Genomic DNA, 18,627 nt, shown 5'->3' on the forward strand with positions numbered 1-18,627 from the left:
GTGGAACCCGGACAAGGACTGAACAGTTAAAACATTTTATTTGATAATGACAATTTTCTACAATTTTATAATAATTTTTTCCTTGGTAATTTATCTATCTGACTATCTGTTAATGATCGGTCGCAAAACTTTGGTGTGAGGCGATTAGGCGACTAGGTAACTGTGCCGTAGCCTGTTGGCGTGCAGGCTCGCGACTTCAAAGTGCAGAACGGCTAATCTTTTTAATGAAGATGGACAAGTCACGTTGGTCAAAGGTTCGCTACTGGAGGAGAGGGATCTGTCTGTTTGCTTGGCGGTATCTCTTCGTTGCCATGTAAACTGAGCTATGTGGGAAGGTTGGTTTCAGCACCAGCGACAGCAGCTCTAGCAGAACTGGACACAGACCGAGGATCTAAAGCGCCTGTAATGAACATTGCTGAAAACATTCAATTTCGAGTTAGAATTCCGTATATGAAGTTCAGAATAATGTGTAGTACAATAATATGCTATTATATTAAATATGCTAAAATAATAAAAATACTCACAGTACTTATCTGTCTTCTTCTATCACACACACACACACACACACACACACACACACACACACACACACACACACACACACACACACACGAGGGGAATGATTTTGACCTAACAGGAAAATCACGAGATTTTTAATCGTCTGAGCAGTTTGATGAATCCTCAATGTACAGTAAAATTCTTAAATGGATGAATTGCTATATCATAGTCATCTCATGGAACCGGCTACAGCAAAAGCCTCGAAATGCTACATTTAACGCCTCATGGACTCTAGCATAAATAATTTGCCTAATTTCTTAACTAGAGTATGCTAAAAACACATTCCGATGAGATTTTAAAAGACGAGATACACTTCTCCTCTGCTGTGGTTCATAAGCCTTCTCCCTTGACAGGCTCTCTTCCTCCAAACGGATGTCTCTCCGCTTCAATAGCCCGCCCGATTACACGGAATCGACTCCCCATTTCACTGCTTTTCTCATTGCTCTAATTGCGTATGCAAAAATGCAGATTTGTATTAATTAGTTACACCGTTGATTAGTTCTTTGGTATTTTGGCGCAATAAATCATGCCGCGGAGCCGCTGCGCAGACGCTCATTTTGGCTCGCGACCCATCTGCGGCTCCGCGCTGAAGGCGCTTCCCTCGTTAAAGGCCGTGCTGCAGCACACGCGCCATTCTAATGCAGGTAAGGGCACCTGCTGCGCGCGGCCCCTCACGGCAGGCACGCGGCGGCTCGCTAATGATGATGATTCCATTCTGACCGGGGCATAGGTTTTGCATATAAAATGCACATTAATAGTAATCCAGGATCTATTTAGCAATTTCTGAAATAATTCACAAGCTTAATAAAATAAAAGAAACATGATGAGCATCTTGTACCTCTTCTAAATAACGATGTATATTAAGTCGTAGTTTAACACTCATTCTACGGACATATAAAAGGTGGTAAAGGCAGTACATAAACGTGTGTAGCACATACCTATCTGTATTGAATTAAAAGTATGTGCATGAAACACGCGACGTATTTCAGGATCCAGCAGCGATTTAATGATAAAAAGGAATAAAAAGAATTGCTCGGGGATATCTCAAAAGCTTGACATAATTTTGCTAATGTTAATTTGCCTTAGTTAACAGACGCTATTATATCCCAACCCGCGTATTAACAGTGACCAGAATGTCCCAAAAAGCCGCATTATGTTTCTGGATAACAAACGGCGCCTGTAACCCGTCGGTCGGTTCATTTCGTCTAATAATTTTGTAATTGAATGAGGCGACACCTTGTGGTTTATTTTAGATTAGCTATTAATATAAATGTTAGGAGAATAACCAACAATTACAAATTTTAAATTACAGGTGTCATCAAATAGGTATATATATATAAATAATTATATATATATATATATATATATATATATATATATATATATATATATATATATATATATAATTTGTAATATAATTGCAATTTATATTACATAATCATAGAATTGTGATGGTGGTGTATGATTTAATATAAGGACTTTCATGAAAATGATGGAATTATGTGCTACAGTTTCATAAGCAAATTCTGGAAATCTTTATTAGTAGGCCTAAATGTACAACCACAGTGAAGTGAAATTATTGATTTCTCATTCATAGATTTTAGCTCATGCAGTATTTGTATCTAGAAACACTAGAAGGCAACCATGTGATCCATACGATCCATGTGATCACAACTGTGTGTTTATGCTTTCAGTTCACTATTGACTTGCACAGAATACAACCATATAAACCAGAAAAAACAGAAAAACCAGATAACCATATTTTCCATATTAAAGGATTGTTAAGTATTCATTGTTACCTAATCTAATTCAATAACCCACTGAGGAATATAAGAGGGAATAAGTTGTGGGTGAGTCCTGTATGGATTGCATCTGGATTTAGAAAGTGGTGCTGTACACAGTCCTGTGAACCTTAGAGACACACAGCTTCACTAATGCGACAGGCCATCCATAAATCAAACCATTCGGCACGGTGAATTAATGAGTGCATACACACTATAACTCAGCCCATCTGCTTTACTGCAAACCAACAATTGTAATTAAAAAGCCCCTGGGAAATGGCCCCAATTTGGATCTAATTTTGGCAAATAAAAACCATTACAGTTAACTCTGTACTACCTCAGTAGGTGGCATTAGAAATATAAGATAGTGGATTTCCATGGACAGGTTGTTTATATTTTCAAGATCTTGCTTGTTAATTTAGAGCATAATTAAACATTTGGCAACACAGACCACGCTAGTCATATTCTAGGATTCCACCCCAAGAACCTGACCCACGAACCTGACCCACGAACCTAACTCAAGAACCTGACCCACAAACCTGACCCACGAACCTGACCAAGGACCTAACCGACGAACCTGACCCAAGCCATGCTCTCTTTAGACTGCTACAGTCCAATGCTACCACAGTACCTGACCATCTCAAAGCCATGACATTGTCATGCACATGTTAAAACAACACATAACTGTATCAACAGTAGAAATGTGAGCAACGTACACACAATAAAGATTGAAGAAATAAGAAATATGGGACCAAGAAGTCATGATACCATAGTACAGTGTATTTAAAACAGTGCAGCCATCATTGTGTCTTGCAGAAGCTTTAACTCACACAATAATATTACAACCAGTATATTCAACTGCCTCATTATTATTGCTTTATGGACAAAAGACTGTGTCTCTGGAGGTGGATGTTAACAACCCAAAGGGGAGGTTACAGGGAGAAACACCAGCTCTCACGTCTGCTGTGATCCAGTCTGCTGTGGTCCAGTCTGCTGTGATCCAGTCTGCTGTGGTCCAGTCTGCTGTGATCCAGTCTGCTCCGATCCAGTCTGCTCCGATCCAGTCTGCTGTGATCCAGTCTGCTCTGATCCAGTCTGCTGTGGTCCAGTCTGCTGTTCCGGGGCTATGGGGAATATTCTGGCCCTCACCCTGCATGTCCAGCTCAACAGGCAGGGATGGTTGTGCTTTTATGCCTATGAATGAGTAGTTTATTTAACAAATGAATGAAAAATTTGTTCATCCAGGACATCCCTGGTGTGTTTTGGGCTTCGGCCTCTGTGGTGGATTCCAGGTATAGGAGTCCTCAGGCAGCTGGGGAAAGTGACTCAAATGAAATGAATTAACTTTCTTCACAGATTTTCAGCTGATAAAACCGAAGGTGCTTAAGGTGACTATTTCTTCCAAAAAAGAAACAGTAAAACAATAAATAATAACGATGATATTTCTATAATTAGCTTGTATGGAGAGATATTTCAGATTTACAACAAATTAGCATTTTCATTGCAACAGACCCGATAAATACACAGTGCTATCGCAGGAAATTTTTTGTCATTACAAAATGATATAGGCTACCTTCTTTTAAAAATGTATCCGGTGCAGTTCACACCAATAGAAACCACAAGACTGCATTACGGTGCACAAAAATACACACAAATGTTTATTTATGCTAAAGAAAGAATATGGCCTTTATACACGGACGTAATTTTGGGGGGGGGACGGGGGGGACATGTCCCCCCCACTTTTTCAAAAGCCGGCTTTGGTCCCCCCCAGTTTTTACGGTTAAAACCAAATATTTAAATAGCGACAAATCCATGTCCCCCCACTTTTGAAATCAAAATTACGTCCATGCCATTATATATTGTCCGCTTTGGCTTTCAAAGCAAAGCAACTTTATTTCTATAACGCGTTTCATGCATACTGGCAATTTAAAGTGCTTTAGCTACACAAGAAAACAAGAAGCTTATTACGACCCGAGGTCTATCACCTTCACCCATGTCGCTGTGACACAAGCCTTTAACGCCTGTGCAGATCTTGCAGTGCACATTTATCTGTTGGCACTTGTGAATTCTCAGACAAGCAGAAGAAAACAGGAAGTTACACGCCAGGCTTATCCTCAAATTCATTTTTGCAAAATAAACATTTTGGGAGCAAAGAAAAAAAATCACCATATCAGTGTTCACGCCTTAATCTATTCTCCTGACTGCATGAATAAATCGAGGGCGTTTCGGCTGATTCCGACTTTCGGCTGGGTTTGGACTGAGCTCGTGAGCTTTAAACCCCCCCCCCCCACTGGACATTGTGGCACGGTTTGCGGCTCGGTCGAGGACGCTGCACGTGGAGGGCCCGGAGAGTGCACTGCACGTGCTCCTCCAGTAGGTTACAGTCCAGGCACACTTTTCAATGAGCTCGCGCGACAGACTCATCCTAGAGTCACGTGCGCGTTTTCCGGAAGAGGAAGCCCTGCAGGCCAGTTCACCAACTTTGGGAAAGTTTGGCAGATGCTACTGCGTATCTCGGACACGGTATCTACGCGCTTTACAAACACCAAGTCCTGCGTAAAATGGTAAGATAGCCGTTTCGGTTTGTTACCCCTGAACAATAGACTTTTCCTCCATTGTCTTTGTAAATCTGGGTAATAAATGGGATTTTTTGTGTTCTTGCGGTTAGGTAGGAGGTTATTATGGGCTCATTATTTGAATATCATTCCTTTCTGATCACGCTTTCAGGTATTCTGGACTGGTTTGTTTTGCCCTGGACTGCCGTTCCCTACATGTTAAACAAAAGTACATGTCTAAGTTTCTGTCTAGCATGTTCTGTGATGCCACTATCATGTTTTGTTTCCCAGTAGTCCCACTGCAGCTCTCTCAGCCCACGGAACCAAGCGGGTTTGCGAACACAAGAATAGTTTGGCCCGATCTGTTGAGCAGATTTCCGATTTGGCGCAAGCTCAGAGATAATCCGACGTTTAGATGTTTCTGGGTGTGAAATAGTCTAATGGATGACATGACTGTGGCTGATGGTAACGCGCACTTAGTCAAACTCTTATTCCCACAGACCTGTAGTGCATGAGAACATGATCCATCCAGCAAGTGTGTGAAGTGCAATTAAGTAGTGGTGTAACACTTCGTAAAAAGCTCAACTATATGGAGATGCTATGGTGGTTTTAACTTTTTTTGGTCAAGGAACAAGCAAACCTTTGACGATTTACAGGAAATGAGTATACGGACCATATCTGGAATTCTTTTCTAATTCCGCAGTTGGAGTTTTCCTCTAATATCCGATAGTCTGAACCTAAACGTGACATACGGGAATAATTCAGACCTGGCGGTAAAGTTATCCAGCATTAGGAATAACATAATGGTAGAGAATTTTTTCACAATTATTCTTGTGGGTAAACAACAAAATAGGTTGTGAAAGTGTTGCAGTCAGCGGGCTTGAAGCAGCGCACCACTTATTCTGCCCTTTCCCCAGCTGTCCTGGTAATCTGGTATAGGTCTGTTTTATTTCCAGCTCCTCTCCAGTGCTTCACCTGGAGTCTGACCGCCCCACCCTGCCCGGGGCGTTTGCATGGACACAGGTGTTGGGATTCACCCCTCTGCCTTACATCAGTGGCACGGTGTCATTCCTATTGCAGACTAAGATTGCTCACCAGTTCCTAAAAAGTACTTCACAAAGCCTGAAAAGAAGTTAATCGTTCAGGGTTATTTTAAGTACACTTATTTTGGAAACAATAGATTCCTCATTTTACTAATTGTAATTCATTGTACATTTGCTCCTGCATGTGACAGTCGGTGTAATGGATCTCAGTAGCATTCAGAGGCCAAATCTGTAGTTTACACCTATAATCTGTAGTTTACACCTATAGTATAAGGGTGGGGCTTCAGGCGACATCGTGAGGCATGTGTGGTGTTCGTGCAATGGAGCCGGAAATTGGGCTTTATTACCTGTTGCCTTGTGTGTTTGATCACTATGCACAAAGGAATAATAAACTGGTTGTTTAACTTTCACTCTACAGAGCATTTATGGTTTTATGTTGTCCTCTAAAAAAATTGATGAAATGTAAAAAGCAGTCCTGTCAAAACTGACGGGACTAAAATGTCTAGTCGTTTGAGTGGTTGAGCATTTCTAAACTGTGCAATGACTGGTACAAATGTATGTGTCCTAAATTTACTGTCCGTGAGTGAGTGTGTGAACGTGTGTTTCACCAATGTGGTTGGATCTGGGGTATATGATTTGCTACATTACAGCTTCGATGGTAAAAGTGAGTGTGAGAATAAGTGTCAACAGCTGAAATAAGATGTATTCATGTGGACATTGATGATTAAAAACCTCAAGTAATTTCTGAAGAAAGGGAAGATCTTTTAGGAGTTTAAGTGACCACACTGGGGAAGTACAACATGGATGACTGATGCTTCTGATCATGGCCGTTCAGTTACAGGAGAGTCTATAGTCTGAGTTTCAGGGCAGTGTGTGTTACCATAGCAGGAAGTGAGTTGTGGTGACCCTGTCCACAGGAAGTGAGGTTGGCAAGGAGCCTGCATGGCATCTGCATTTAGCTGGCCCAAAAGAGCTAGCACAGCTCGTCTCTCTCTGTGTCTCTCTCTGAGGAAGTTGACTGTGGCTGTAACTTGAGCAATAATAAAGCATCTTGGAATGCAGCTGTTTTTGCATCATCTCTGTCTGGAGCTTCTTTAACTGTAGTCCTTGATGGAAATAAGATTAGAGGCTTTTAGTAGGTAAAAAAAAACAATTAATAAATACAAATTAGAATAAAAGGTTGCCAGATATACAGTTTCTCATTAACAGATTGGTTTTCCTTTTTTGCTAGTAACTTCCGTCATTTGTGCTGTTTGAAGCAAACTATAGAGGAGCTAGATGCCTGGGTTAAATACAGTGTGATATTAAAGTGAAATGTATGCCCCTAAACTGCTTTATTGTTCAGTCGCTAAAATTGTTCAATTTACTTACTACATTTGACCAATCAAAAATGTTCCCAACATGACTTTTGGCATGTGAAAGACTTGTAAAAGAGGCCTTGTTTTCTTTTCTAGCCAAGAAACAAAATGGACGTGAAGGTCTGTGCGTGTCTTGGGTTTGCGAGTATTTTGAGATTTGCGAGTGTCCAGTCTGTTCCACATTGAGAACATTTGCTCTGGTGTCCACAGTGCTCAGTGATGGATTACACCAGGTAGAGATGGTGGAGTTTTCAGTTTGGGAATGTGACTAATCAACCTGGAAGTGAAAGGCAGCAACAAAATAAACATATCTGCTCTTAGCATCTGCATTTGGACGTGTGCCGTGGGGAACTTCTGTTTGAGAAATTACCCCACGGCACCTAAGAGAAGCCACAGAGATAGAGCAGTCTGTGTAGTCTTCAGATTCTTCACATGTTTCAGGCTGGTGGTGATGAGCAGTTTGAGTTCAGAATGTAGATGCTGCAGTCCAGATTCTGGTCTAGGCTGAAGCAGAACCCTCAGGAACTCTGGGACCTTGGGAGGTGCTGCTGCCTGGTGATTCCAAAAGTGCTTTTGCAGGTTGGGTCCTGTGGATTCTCCTGCATGTGTTTTCGTGGTCACATTCCTGGGACTTCCCTCTGAGCTTTCTATTATTGATATTCATCACATGGGTGTGTGTGTGTGTGTGTGTGTGTGTGTGTGTTGTTGTTCTATGAGAAACACATTGATCAAAGCACAGCTTTGCTTATCACCAAGGCATGCTGTGTCCACGTCTGTTTGTCCAGTCAAGCCCCACATTGCTTTGAGCATTTGATACTTTAGCTGTGAACAGAATGGACCAAAGCGTGCGTGCGCATGTGTGTGTGTGTGTTACCCTCAGTCCTGCTGCCATGTTCGCACCCTGCCTGTGCCGGATGGGTTTTTTCCCCCAGAATGCATTGCAGCAGGCTGACGCTCCAGGCGATGATGACCTTGTTGGGCTAATGATTAAACTGTGTTACTATAATGACTGTGCAGAACCCTGTGAGGAACACCTGCTGCTGACCAAACTGCTGTGCTCTGGGTCCAAAGAGGCACACCATGTGCATGTGCACACACGCACATAGCTCAGCACACACACACACACACACACACACACACACACACACACAGTCGTGCGTACAGAGCTTGGTACAAATAAACACACAGACTGAACTCTGTATAACTGCATGTTCCCACACACACACGCACAATGTTGTTTCCAAGTCTAAATGTGGTTCATCATTCCTGCTTCAATCTTGCTGCTCTTGCCTCTCGTGGTCTTCAAACAAAAACAATGCAGTTACTTTGCATTCTTCTACCAGCACACGTCCATGGTGTGGAGAGGACACGCCCGACCTGGGCTTCCTCGCTGAAGTGCTGCCCCGGTGTGTGAGATGAGTCCCTCTCGTTTGAGAACTGAGGCATTACTCTCTTGGGGTGCTGAGCACACATCATCCTTTTTTTCTGTGGACTCTTCTGCACAGTTCAGATGCTCAATATCGGCTCAATTCATAGCTTGTAAAACTCTTAATGGTGCGTGTGTGTGTGTGTGTGTGTGTGTGCGCACGATTGCTTCCTCTGCTGCATGCCCAGACTCTGTTCTCGGAGCAGTAATGTGCACTGAATGCAAAGTGAGCCACCCAGCCAAAGCACAAGGTGAGAAGCTACAGGCTTCACTTTGGGGTGACTAAAAGAGAGAACGTCAGAGTGCCAGTTTCTCAGGACCTCGGGACCTTTCAGGTGCCCCTTTACTTGTGTGCGTTTGCCTTCTGTTTTAATACACATGCCTGGCGGCTGGGTTCTCCAGAGCTTTGATTTACTGATCTGGGCCTTGGATGGTCTGTTCTGCTCTAGTGTTTCAATAACAGAATGATGAGTTCGTTCTGGTTCTCACCTCTGGTGAACTGACCCTCTGGAGCAAGTTGACATTTTTATGGGGTTTGGTGAAACTGTCCACATGTAAAATCAAAAGAATGAAGGTGAAGAACCTTTGGCACTCTGAGCCAACTCAAACCCAGTGAAGACTTCCTCCCCAGCTCTAACCCCCTTCCCCCCCTCTCCCGTTGTTCTGGACAGCCTGGGCTCTGAAACTGTCTGGATTTATTCTTGTTCAAGTGCCTTTTTCTTTTTTTCTTGTGTTTTTTTTTTTAAGTGCCTCTTTCTTCCTGAATAGAAACGGAAAAGGCGAAGGAAATGGTGGGATCCAACGCATTACCTAGAGTGCCTTTAGTGTAAGCACCGTGTCACAGCTCCCAAACAGACATCTGGCTCCAGCCATGGAGAGAGCATCCCGCTGGTAGAGTCCTTAATGGTCTCCTAAGTGACGGGACGTTTGAGGACTTCACCATGTGGCTTGACTCCTGCGTTCTTGCTTAGCTGTAGAAGAGTCTGCCTTCTTCTACAGACAAATTCTGCAAATCCTGTATGTGAATTTCCCTCACTTTTTCAGCCGTACAATGTCATTTCCTTTGTAGGTGTGGCCTGAGAAGGAGCAGGTGCTTCTTTCTATAATCCAAGTGTTTTTCTTGCTGTTGCAAACATGCTGCATTGTTTAGCATTGATAGTCATCATAATCATAATAAAAAAAAACCCATAAGTGCTATTTTTAGTGCTCTGGGATTCTGAAAAGGCCCCATAATTGAGCCCTGAGGGACTGGCGGGAGGGAGACAGGAAGAGACCTTCTCTTTCACTCCTACGTTCCCGAGCACCCAAACACGCTGCCTTTAACAATAACACAATGGAGGACTGTGCGTCAGTATGCCATGTCAGCTGATGGGCGAAGTCGTTCAGGTCTCTTATGATGCCAGGGTTAAAGGTCATTTAGGGTGGCTGCGCTCTGGGAATCGTGGTTCTGCTGCAGGAAGGGCTTCAAGTCTGAATTTGATCGGTCTTATCTTGTTAGGCTTGGAAAGGCTTCTGCTGCCGTAGCAACCTTTCAGCTTGTTAACTAGATAACATATCAAAGCTGGTTAAGATTCTTTTAGGTAAATAACATTTGTATGTTATGTGTTTGGTTTAGTATCTAGGCAATAAAAGAAATGGCACTATGAAGTTAATCTTGAATTAGGACGTTTTGTGATATCATGAGTGTTTGTTATATGCATGTATTTCTATTATATTAAATACTTCTAGTTGTGTTGTAGCCCCGGAGTTATTGACATCGTCGAGAATGTTGCTGTGCTTTTTAGGTGTGGAGTGTGGACACTCATAACCACTGGCCTGTTAACCCTGCCGTAAGATGCAGAAAATAGTTTTATCCTTATTTCTATAGAAATTAGGTGTTTGTGTGCATGTTGTGTGTGTGTGTGAGAGACTGTGTGAGACCGAGACCTGTGGGTCATGTGTTCTTTCTACATATGAGATTGGTGCCAGAACAGATCTTTCGTGATTGGTTTAGGCTAAACTAGGGGCTGTGTTTATTACTGACTGGAGCTGGCACATCTGGAGGCGCGAGGTGTGTGTGTGTGTGTGTGTGTGTGTGTGTGTGTGGGGGGGGGGGGGGGGGGGGGGGGGGGGGCAGACGTACAGACGTTTGTCACTCTCTCCCCACTTCATGTCCTCCTGTGCTGCTTTCCTGCTCTCCTAGGGCACCACAAGGAGCTCATGGTATGTTTCAGAACCGGCTGGATGCCACTGATAACCCAAGACTGTGTGAGTAAAATCACAGTAGAGCTTGGGGTGTTGGCAGATAGTGGTGATGGTGTGGTCTCACGCTCCGAGTCTCGTCTGCCCAGTGTGTATGCGTTGACACGTTTGTGAGTGTCACGTGATTGGTGCTGTTGGACCGGCCCAAGGCTCGTAGTGCCGCCTTTGTGTGCTGCATTACTCTCAACATGTGGGTCTTTTCATCTTAATGGACTCTGTGTTTAATGATTTTGGCTCTGAAGATTTGTGTGAGAGTTTGTGAGCACGCATGTTTGCTGTATATGCACATTTGTGCGTGTGGGGGTGGGTGTGAGTTAGTGCGTGAGTGTGTGCCTTTGTGTTTGAGAGAGTGATTGAATTGCCTTGGAATCTGAAACAATATCAGATCCTTCACGTCACAAAGTGAAAGGGAGCGGGAGCGTAACGGAGAAGAGGAGAGTGGAGCGTGTGTATTGGAGGAAGAACCACGACTGTAAGGGTGTTGGGTGCCTGTGTTCTGACTACGTCATGTAACTGATCTCCTGCTGTTACGTGTGTGCGTTCATATCTGCTGGTCGGCCAGCGTACCTAATATCTCATGTTGGTGCGCCAAACTCCCCCGCATGTGTAACCTTTCACCGAGCGTGTACGTCCGGCTGCCGTGGTGACTAGTATGGTGAACACACGTGAGGACATGAGGGCCTCTTGTGTGTTTGCACTAAAAGGCTGTACCTCAGGTTCTACACGCAAATGTGTGTGTGTGTGTCTGTCACTCTCTGTCTCTGTCTCTCTCTGTCTCTCCGTGTCTCTCTCTCTTTTAGCATGACGATGGATGAGCTCCTAAATGTGCCGGTGGGAGTGGGTCACGTTTAGTCGGGTCATGGGTGTGTGCTGCAGTGTGTTCACGCTGACGGTGTGCAGGACAAACTCTTATGTCAGGCTTCTGAAATATTTAGACGCAACACAGTGTTTTGCAGTGCGAGCTGTTAAAATGTTTTCCATCTGCTGTTGTGTCGAGTTCTGTTTCAGCACGAACACTCGAATGTGCGGAAGTGTGTCGGGCAGTCATGTCTCTGACTGAGCACGCAGGCCCAGCAGCGGCTGTCCCGGATGGAGAATATTTATCTTCAATTATCACAACCTCTTTGTGAGGTCTAATGAGACTTTGCTCATTAAATGATTTCACCATAAATTCATGCACCCTTGGTTAGTCTGTCCTTCTACTTATTTTGTGTGCAACTTTTTTACAACATTGTTAAATGTTTGTAAGTCATTCAGGCTGAGAGCGTCTGATAACAGCTGGGAATGTCAATGTAGTATGACTAGGGCCTTGGTGCAGTGACGCAAAACAAGAGTGACGGGGGTGGAGAAAGGAACCTTCATATTTAAGGAACAAGATACGGAAGTGACCGTCTGTTAACCTGAGCTAAACATTAATCAGCTGGAGCTGTAGTGCAGGCATGCAGGTCTCTGGAAGTAGGTCAGAGCTCCATCAGAGCTCCCTCAGAGCTCCCTCAGAGCTCCCTCAGAGCTCCCTCAGAGCTCCCTCAGAGCTCCCTCAGAGCTCCCTCAGACTCCCTCCAAGGCCCTGCTCACCACACTGGGCCATTTTTCATTTTTCCAAGTGCTCTGTTTTTGCGGTTTCCTGCGTATCAGGACATGGTGACTCTGCAAAAGTGTGATGCTAATCACCCTGAGCACCTTCCACAGATAAGAGTCATGGAAACAAAGCCGCATTTTTTTGTTTGCTGCACAAACACACGCTCAGCTGACTGCTCCGTTTACACCTGCCCTGCTGGCCAATTCACTGCTTTGCCACATCTTGTAGTCCACACTGCATTTCCTGCCACTGTATTTGCATCTTCACTGCATCTGTTCTAGTGCTACACTGTATTTGCATCTTCACTGCATCTGTTCTATTCCTACACTGTATTTCCATCTTCTCTTCATCTCCTACTCAGCTGCTGTGGTCTTGTGCTCACCCAGCGTTCCTGGTTCACTCCTGCTGGAACGCTGGGTGGCCACAGCCTCCTCTGTCTGCCATGTGTGTGGATGTTTCTGCTCAGTTATGAAAATCGTGCCGAAAATAGACGCAGCCTATTAATAGCGTGTGTGTGTGCGCGTGTGTGTGTGTGTGTGTGTGTGTGTGTGTGTGTGTGTGTGTGTGTGTGTGTGTGTGAGAGAGCGCCTGCGGAGATGCGACTGAGTGCTGATAAATCTGTCCCACTTGACCACTCCAGGCCTTGAAGTACTGATCCAACAACAGGAAATGACTCGGCACCAGTTTGTAATCTGTGAGCTAAACAGACGTTTCCTGCTCTGCTTGTTCTAGTTCTCCCTCCATCCATCCATCTCTCCGTCCCTGTTTGTCTGCATGCCTTTCTCTTCCTCTCTGTCTGGTTGTTTTTGAGAACCTTGATCTGCCGGGAGTGTATCGGTGTCTTATGCTCTTGGTATGGCAGCTTGTCTGGTTTCCTGCTGATGGTTTCTGTCATTTCTGACTGTCCTCTTTCAAATGTGTTTTTTCACCTGTCCTGACTGGAGAGCCAGACATAGTGCTGGTCGTCTGTGGACATTTGAGGATTGGTTTAATTAAAATGCGTGTCCTGTTCATGTCCCGTAGCGGGATGTCATGGTGGTCAGAAGAGAAGCGGCTCCGGGCCGTCATCTACATCCCACTGCAGGGACACGTGTCGGCCAGGGTCATGTGATCTCCGTCTTCCCAACTCTCTGTCCCTCTCTCCATCAGCAGGTGCGCAGTGCCCCACTCTAGTGCACGGACCAAGCATGGAGGAGTGTAAGGTGTCCCCGTCCCACGGCGAGCCCAACTTGACCTCCGCCAGCTGGAAGCGGATGGCATGGGCCAAGAGCCGGGACTCCTGGCAGGAGGACCAGGCCCCGCCGGCCCCGCCGCCCGAGGACGGCAAGTCGAGCCCAGCCGCTGACGCAGGTACCTGCCCCCTCCCGCACACCCTTCCGCCTGAGCAGAGGAGGAGCCTTTCAACCCTCCAAACCCTGGACCAGCGCTGGAGATCACTCTGGCCTGCAGGGGGGATTGCTGCTAGTATTTCAACACAGTGGCAGACGTTTGATTGGTTGTTTAGGGACTTGTTTGCATTTTCGGAGTTGTTTTCTTGCTACAGTGAGAACAGCTTCAGATCTCTGTGCAAATGTTTGTTTTTTTTTTTTTTTTAACACGTCTTTCTTTCTTGTTGTCTTTTTAGGACCTATAACAAACAAAATCGTAAACTGGTTCACTGGCTGCAGGTAAGAGCCCGAGTGATTACGCAACTTGGCACATTGAAATGCGAGTGATGTCAGCTGGCGCCGTGGCGATGGTGTGACTGGACCGCTTCACACTGATTTACAGAAGCATGACACGTTTTCAACAGAGACTCGCTCTCTTTCTGAGCAATGTGGCGTGCAGTACATTTCAGACCGAGATGTGAATGGCTTTACAGTGTTAACAGTTCTAGCGGATATTTCCTGTTCAGCCAAGTAACTCTTTCATCCTGTCCCACAGAAGTACACAGAGGTGTGTGTGTGTGTGTGTGTGTGTGTATGTGTGTGTGTGTGTGTGTGAGAAAAGATATATAGGTTTGTAGAGGCCCTGTTTACCCTGAGACAGTACTGGGATGAATATGAAGTCTTGGTCTTTTGCACACCCTTGTCTTTCTACATTTCTGGTTGTCAGAAACGCTCTGACTGGCTGAAAGTAACCACCTGTTTCAGGTCCTGTAGAGACGCAGAAAGTTGACGTGTTGCACAACGTAGAACAAACAGCTCACAGGCTCAAAGTGTTTGTCAACTCTCGGGTCATGTGCCGATCACACGCACTCACACCTCTCTGTTTGTCCTCTCTTGTGGTTTTCCAACAATTCTGGATATGATTGTTTAGTCAAATTTTTGGAGTAGCACACCGTTCCCTTTGTGTCATGTGATCTGGGCAAATGTGGCAAGAGAAGGCGAGCAGCGGGGGCAGGTGGTTGTGCACCGCTGCCCCGCACCGGGGCAATAAAGCATTCCTGTCCTCCTGTGGCATAGTCTGCCAGTGTGTGCGTGATCGGCGCCGGCTCGACAGACGCCTGCTGCTCCAACAGCGGACGGTCGGCCGGTTGGAGTTTGCTCGATATCCAGGGGTGTGGGAATCATTGCGTAACGTGGAGTAAGATCACGCAAGCCCGTCCGCCTGTTTTCTCACGGTACTGGAGGACACGGGTGTCTCCGAATGACGGTGGTGCCCAGGGACAGAGTTCTGTAAGTGTGTTTATATGGGGGGGGGGGGGGTGTCTGCGTGTGGGACTGCGTGTGACTGTCAGTAGGTTGGGACAAGGTGGTCATGAAGTCCTTCAGCTTAAATGAAAATCTTGTACACTTTCCTGCTTTATTACATTAAGATGTGGTTTGAAATGTTTGTTTCTGAGCATTGTTCATTAGGTTTGAGTGCTAACAGTTGCATGTGTTTGCATTTGTGTGCAAGTGTGTCCAAGAGGGTGTTGTATCGTAAGGCAATGTGTGTCCTATAGTGTGTAGTAGTAAGGCAATGTGTGTCCTAGGGGGTCCCATAGGGTGTTGTCTAGTAAGGTAATGAGTGTCCTATAGTGTGTTATACAGTCCCTGACATAAGTTCTGTCACTTATCCATGTTGTGGAAACAAAAGCTTATAACCTGACTTTAAATTCATCGATTGGTTTTAGAAATGACCCATATGAAAGCTGAAACCCTCCCAAATGAGATTTAATTTACGAAAATAAATTTGCTTTACTGCAGAAATATTGATCATTTAATGAACACAGAAAGGTCAGATTTTGGCAAGACAAAAGTTTTGTCGCCCACAGAAAGGAAGGTGAAAATCAAACAAATAATTCACTTCGTATACAAATATATGCTTCATAACACTGGTGAATGACGTTGTGGTGCTATTAGAGCCATATTTAATATTTTGTGTGATTTCCACGAGCTTGAAGAATCGCGGTTCAACAATGATTCATACAATTTATTGATGTCATTATTGATGTCATTAATTGAAGTCATCAGGAATAGCAAAGAATGCAGTCTTGCATGCCTCCCAGAGTTCATCAAAATTCTTTGGTTTTGTCTTCCAAGCTTCCTATTTCATCTTACCCCAAACATGTTCAATGATGTTCATGTCTGGTGACTGGGCTGGCCAGTCGTGGAGCACCTTGATCTTCTTTGCCTTGAGGAACTTTGATGTAGAGATGGATGTATGAGATGGAGCACCATCCTGCTGCAAAATTTGACCCCTTTTATGATTGGGAATGTAAGATGTAGTTAATACTTTTTGATATTTTAGGCCAGGCGTACTCAACTGGCGGACCGCGGTCCGGATCCGGACCCGAACGCAGTCCTGTCCGGATCAAATCTCATTCCTGATTAACTGGATATGGACCAAAAAAAAACCATTTATTTCAGGGCTATTGAAAAAACACTCCATCACGAGTGTTACGTTTGCCACCCCCGCTCAACAACTTACGTTCGCCACCCCCCCCCCCCCCAAACAACTTACGTTGAGGTCTGCCAAAATTGGACTGCGGACAAATTTAGTTGAGTACCCCTGTTTTAGGCTATTGATATTGCCTTTCACCTTGCAAATGTGAAACACTCCCATACTGAATGTAACTCCAGACCATGATCTTTCCACCACCAAACTTGACTGTTTTCTGGGTGAATCTTGGATCCATACGGGCTCCAGTAGTTCTCCTGCAGTATTTGCCACTTTTCCAGCGTCCATCCGTTTAGCAGGCTGTGGGCCTTGGCAAATGCCACACGGTTTTTTACCTGCCTTTCGTTTAGTGCTGGCTTCTGGGCACTGATTCGACCATGGAGGCCATTTCGAGACAGAATCCTACAAACTGTTCTAGTTGACACAGGGACTTGAGGTGACCAGGCCTGGTGGAGCTCTGCTGCAGTGGAAGAGGGACTGGCTTTGGATTTTCTAACCAACAAACGTTCCTCCCGAGCAGTTGTCTTGTGGGGTCTGCCGGACCTGGGCTTGTCAAAAACATCTCCAGTCTCTTCAAATCTTTTTTAAATTTTTTGTACTTGACGCTGAGACACATTAAAGGTGCCAGCCACCTCTGCAGTGGATTTGGACTTCAGTGTCTTGATAATCAAGGCTTTGGTCGCAGAATGGATTTTTGGCATGTTGTCAGAGGTCAAGTTGCAGTGCAAGTGAAGGTGTGGGGTGCTGGAGTTCTTTTATACACACACACACAATCCTTTATACACAAAATCTGACCTTTCTGTGTTCATTAAATGATCAATATTTCTGCAATAAAGCAAATTTATTTTAGTAAATTAAATCTCATTTGGGAAGGTTTCAGCTTTCATATGAGTCATTTCTAAAACCAATCGATGAATTTAAAGTCAGATTATAAGCTTTTGTTTCCACAACATGGATAAGCAACAGAACTTATGTCAGGGACTGTATAGTATGGTAATGTGTGTCCTATAGTGTGTTATATAGTATGGTAATGTGTGTCCTATAGTGTGTTATATAGTATGGTAATGGGTGTCCTATAGTGTGTTATATAGTATGGTAATGGGTGTCCTATAGTGTGTTATATAGTATGGTAATGGGTGTCCTATAGTGTGTTTTATAGTATGGTAATGGGTGTCCTATAGTGTGTTATATAGTATGGTAATGTGTGGCCTATAGTGTGTTATATAGTATGGTAATGTGTGGCCTATAGTGTGTTATATAGTATGGTAATGAGTGCCTCATGTGTGTCCACAGGACTCCACTTGGTGCTTCTTTGGATGAACAGTCCAGCAGTTTGTCTAAAGGTGAGTGAATCCTCCCTGCACCGAAATGGTGAGTGGGAGGGGTCATGTGGGCGGAGCTTATGGGGCAGGTGGGCATAGTGGACTCCAGGATCGTCTGTGCAGCTCGTGTTTATGATCAGATACATGGGTGACTGACTTGGTGATCCTCATCACCAACTGTCCTGAGCTGGTACTCAAACCTCCCAATACATCTGTGTGTTACGTGTTGTGTTGACTCCCGTTCAGATCTAAAGGTGAATGTGAAAGGAGGACCTCACTGGAAGCAGAATGATTATACAGTAATGTAGAAGTTTAAACTGATCACTCCTACGGGCTTGAAGATGGCCCCAGGCGTTTGGGGGGGGGGGGGGGGGGGGGGTTTAAATGTCATGCTAGTGTCTGTAACTGAAATTCCCAAGTGAGTCAGGAAGCTGACCTCTGACATCTACTTCATGTTCTCTACGTAGCTACACTTCCGCCTTGGCAACCAGATCCTACAGAATTCTAACCACGTTCATTCCTGATCTGCATTCAGTGAACTTACAGGCTCAAATCAATCAGCATTTAATTACATTATTTAAAGCTAATCCGTTACCATTATAGCTGTCCCTGTTTAATGTTTACGGACATTTGTTTTGAGAGTTGTGAGCTACTTGGCAATACCCAGTTGTACTTGATTTATAAAGGGTGTAAACTATAAATAGATAGTTTAGATGACACATGAACTTGTTTAGGTAGTCCTTTAACCGTATTTAGACACACTAAGAGAACTGAATGTGAACCTCCTCCTTCCCGTGTGTTAGTACTACAAGCGTGCCTGCATGTGAGTGTTCAGCTGTACTTGTGAGTACCTGTGTGTGTTTATCTACGGACAGCTCACACCTTTGAAAGCCTCACTGT

General features: G+C 44.5%; 1 protein-coding gene across 1 annotated transcript in view; it reads left to right on the forward strand.

The window, feature by feature from the left end:
- Window positions 1–4,745: 4,745 nt before the first annotated feature.
- itprid2 (ITPR interacting domain containing 2) overlaps window positions 4,746–18,627 on the forward strand; it is a 32,141-nt gene continuing 18,259 nt past the window's right edge. The window contains 4 exon segments of the mRNA XM_077002183.1: window positions 4,746–4,903; window positions 13,691–13,891; window positions 14,166–14,208; window positions 17,699–17,748. Coding sequence (XP_076858298.1) covers window positions 13,729–13,891; window positions 14,166–14,208; window positions 17,699–17,748 — 256 coding nt within the window. The 5' untranslated portion in view covers window positions 4,746–4,903; window positions 13,691–13,728.

The sequence above is a fragment of the Brachyhypopomus gauderio genome, chromosome 4, assembly GCF_052324685.1.
Source record: "Brachyhypopomus gauderio isolate BG-103 chromosome 4, BGAUD_0.2, whole genome shotgun sequence".
NCBI classification, from domain to species: domain Eukaryota; kingdom Metazoa; phylum Chordata; class Actinopteri; order Gymnotiformes; family Hypopomidae; genus Brachyhypopomus; species Brachyhypopomus gauderio.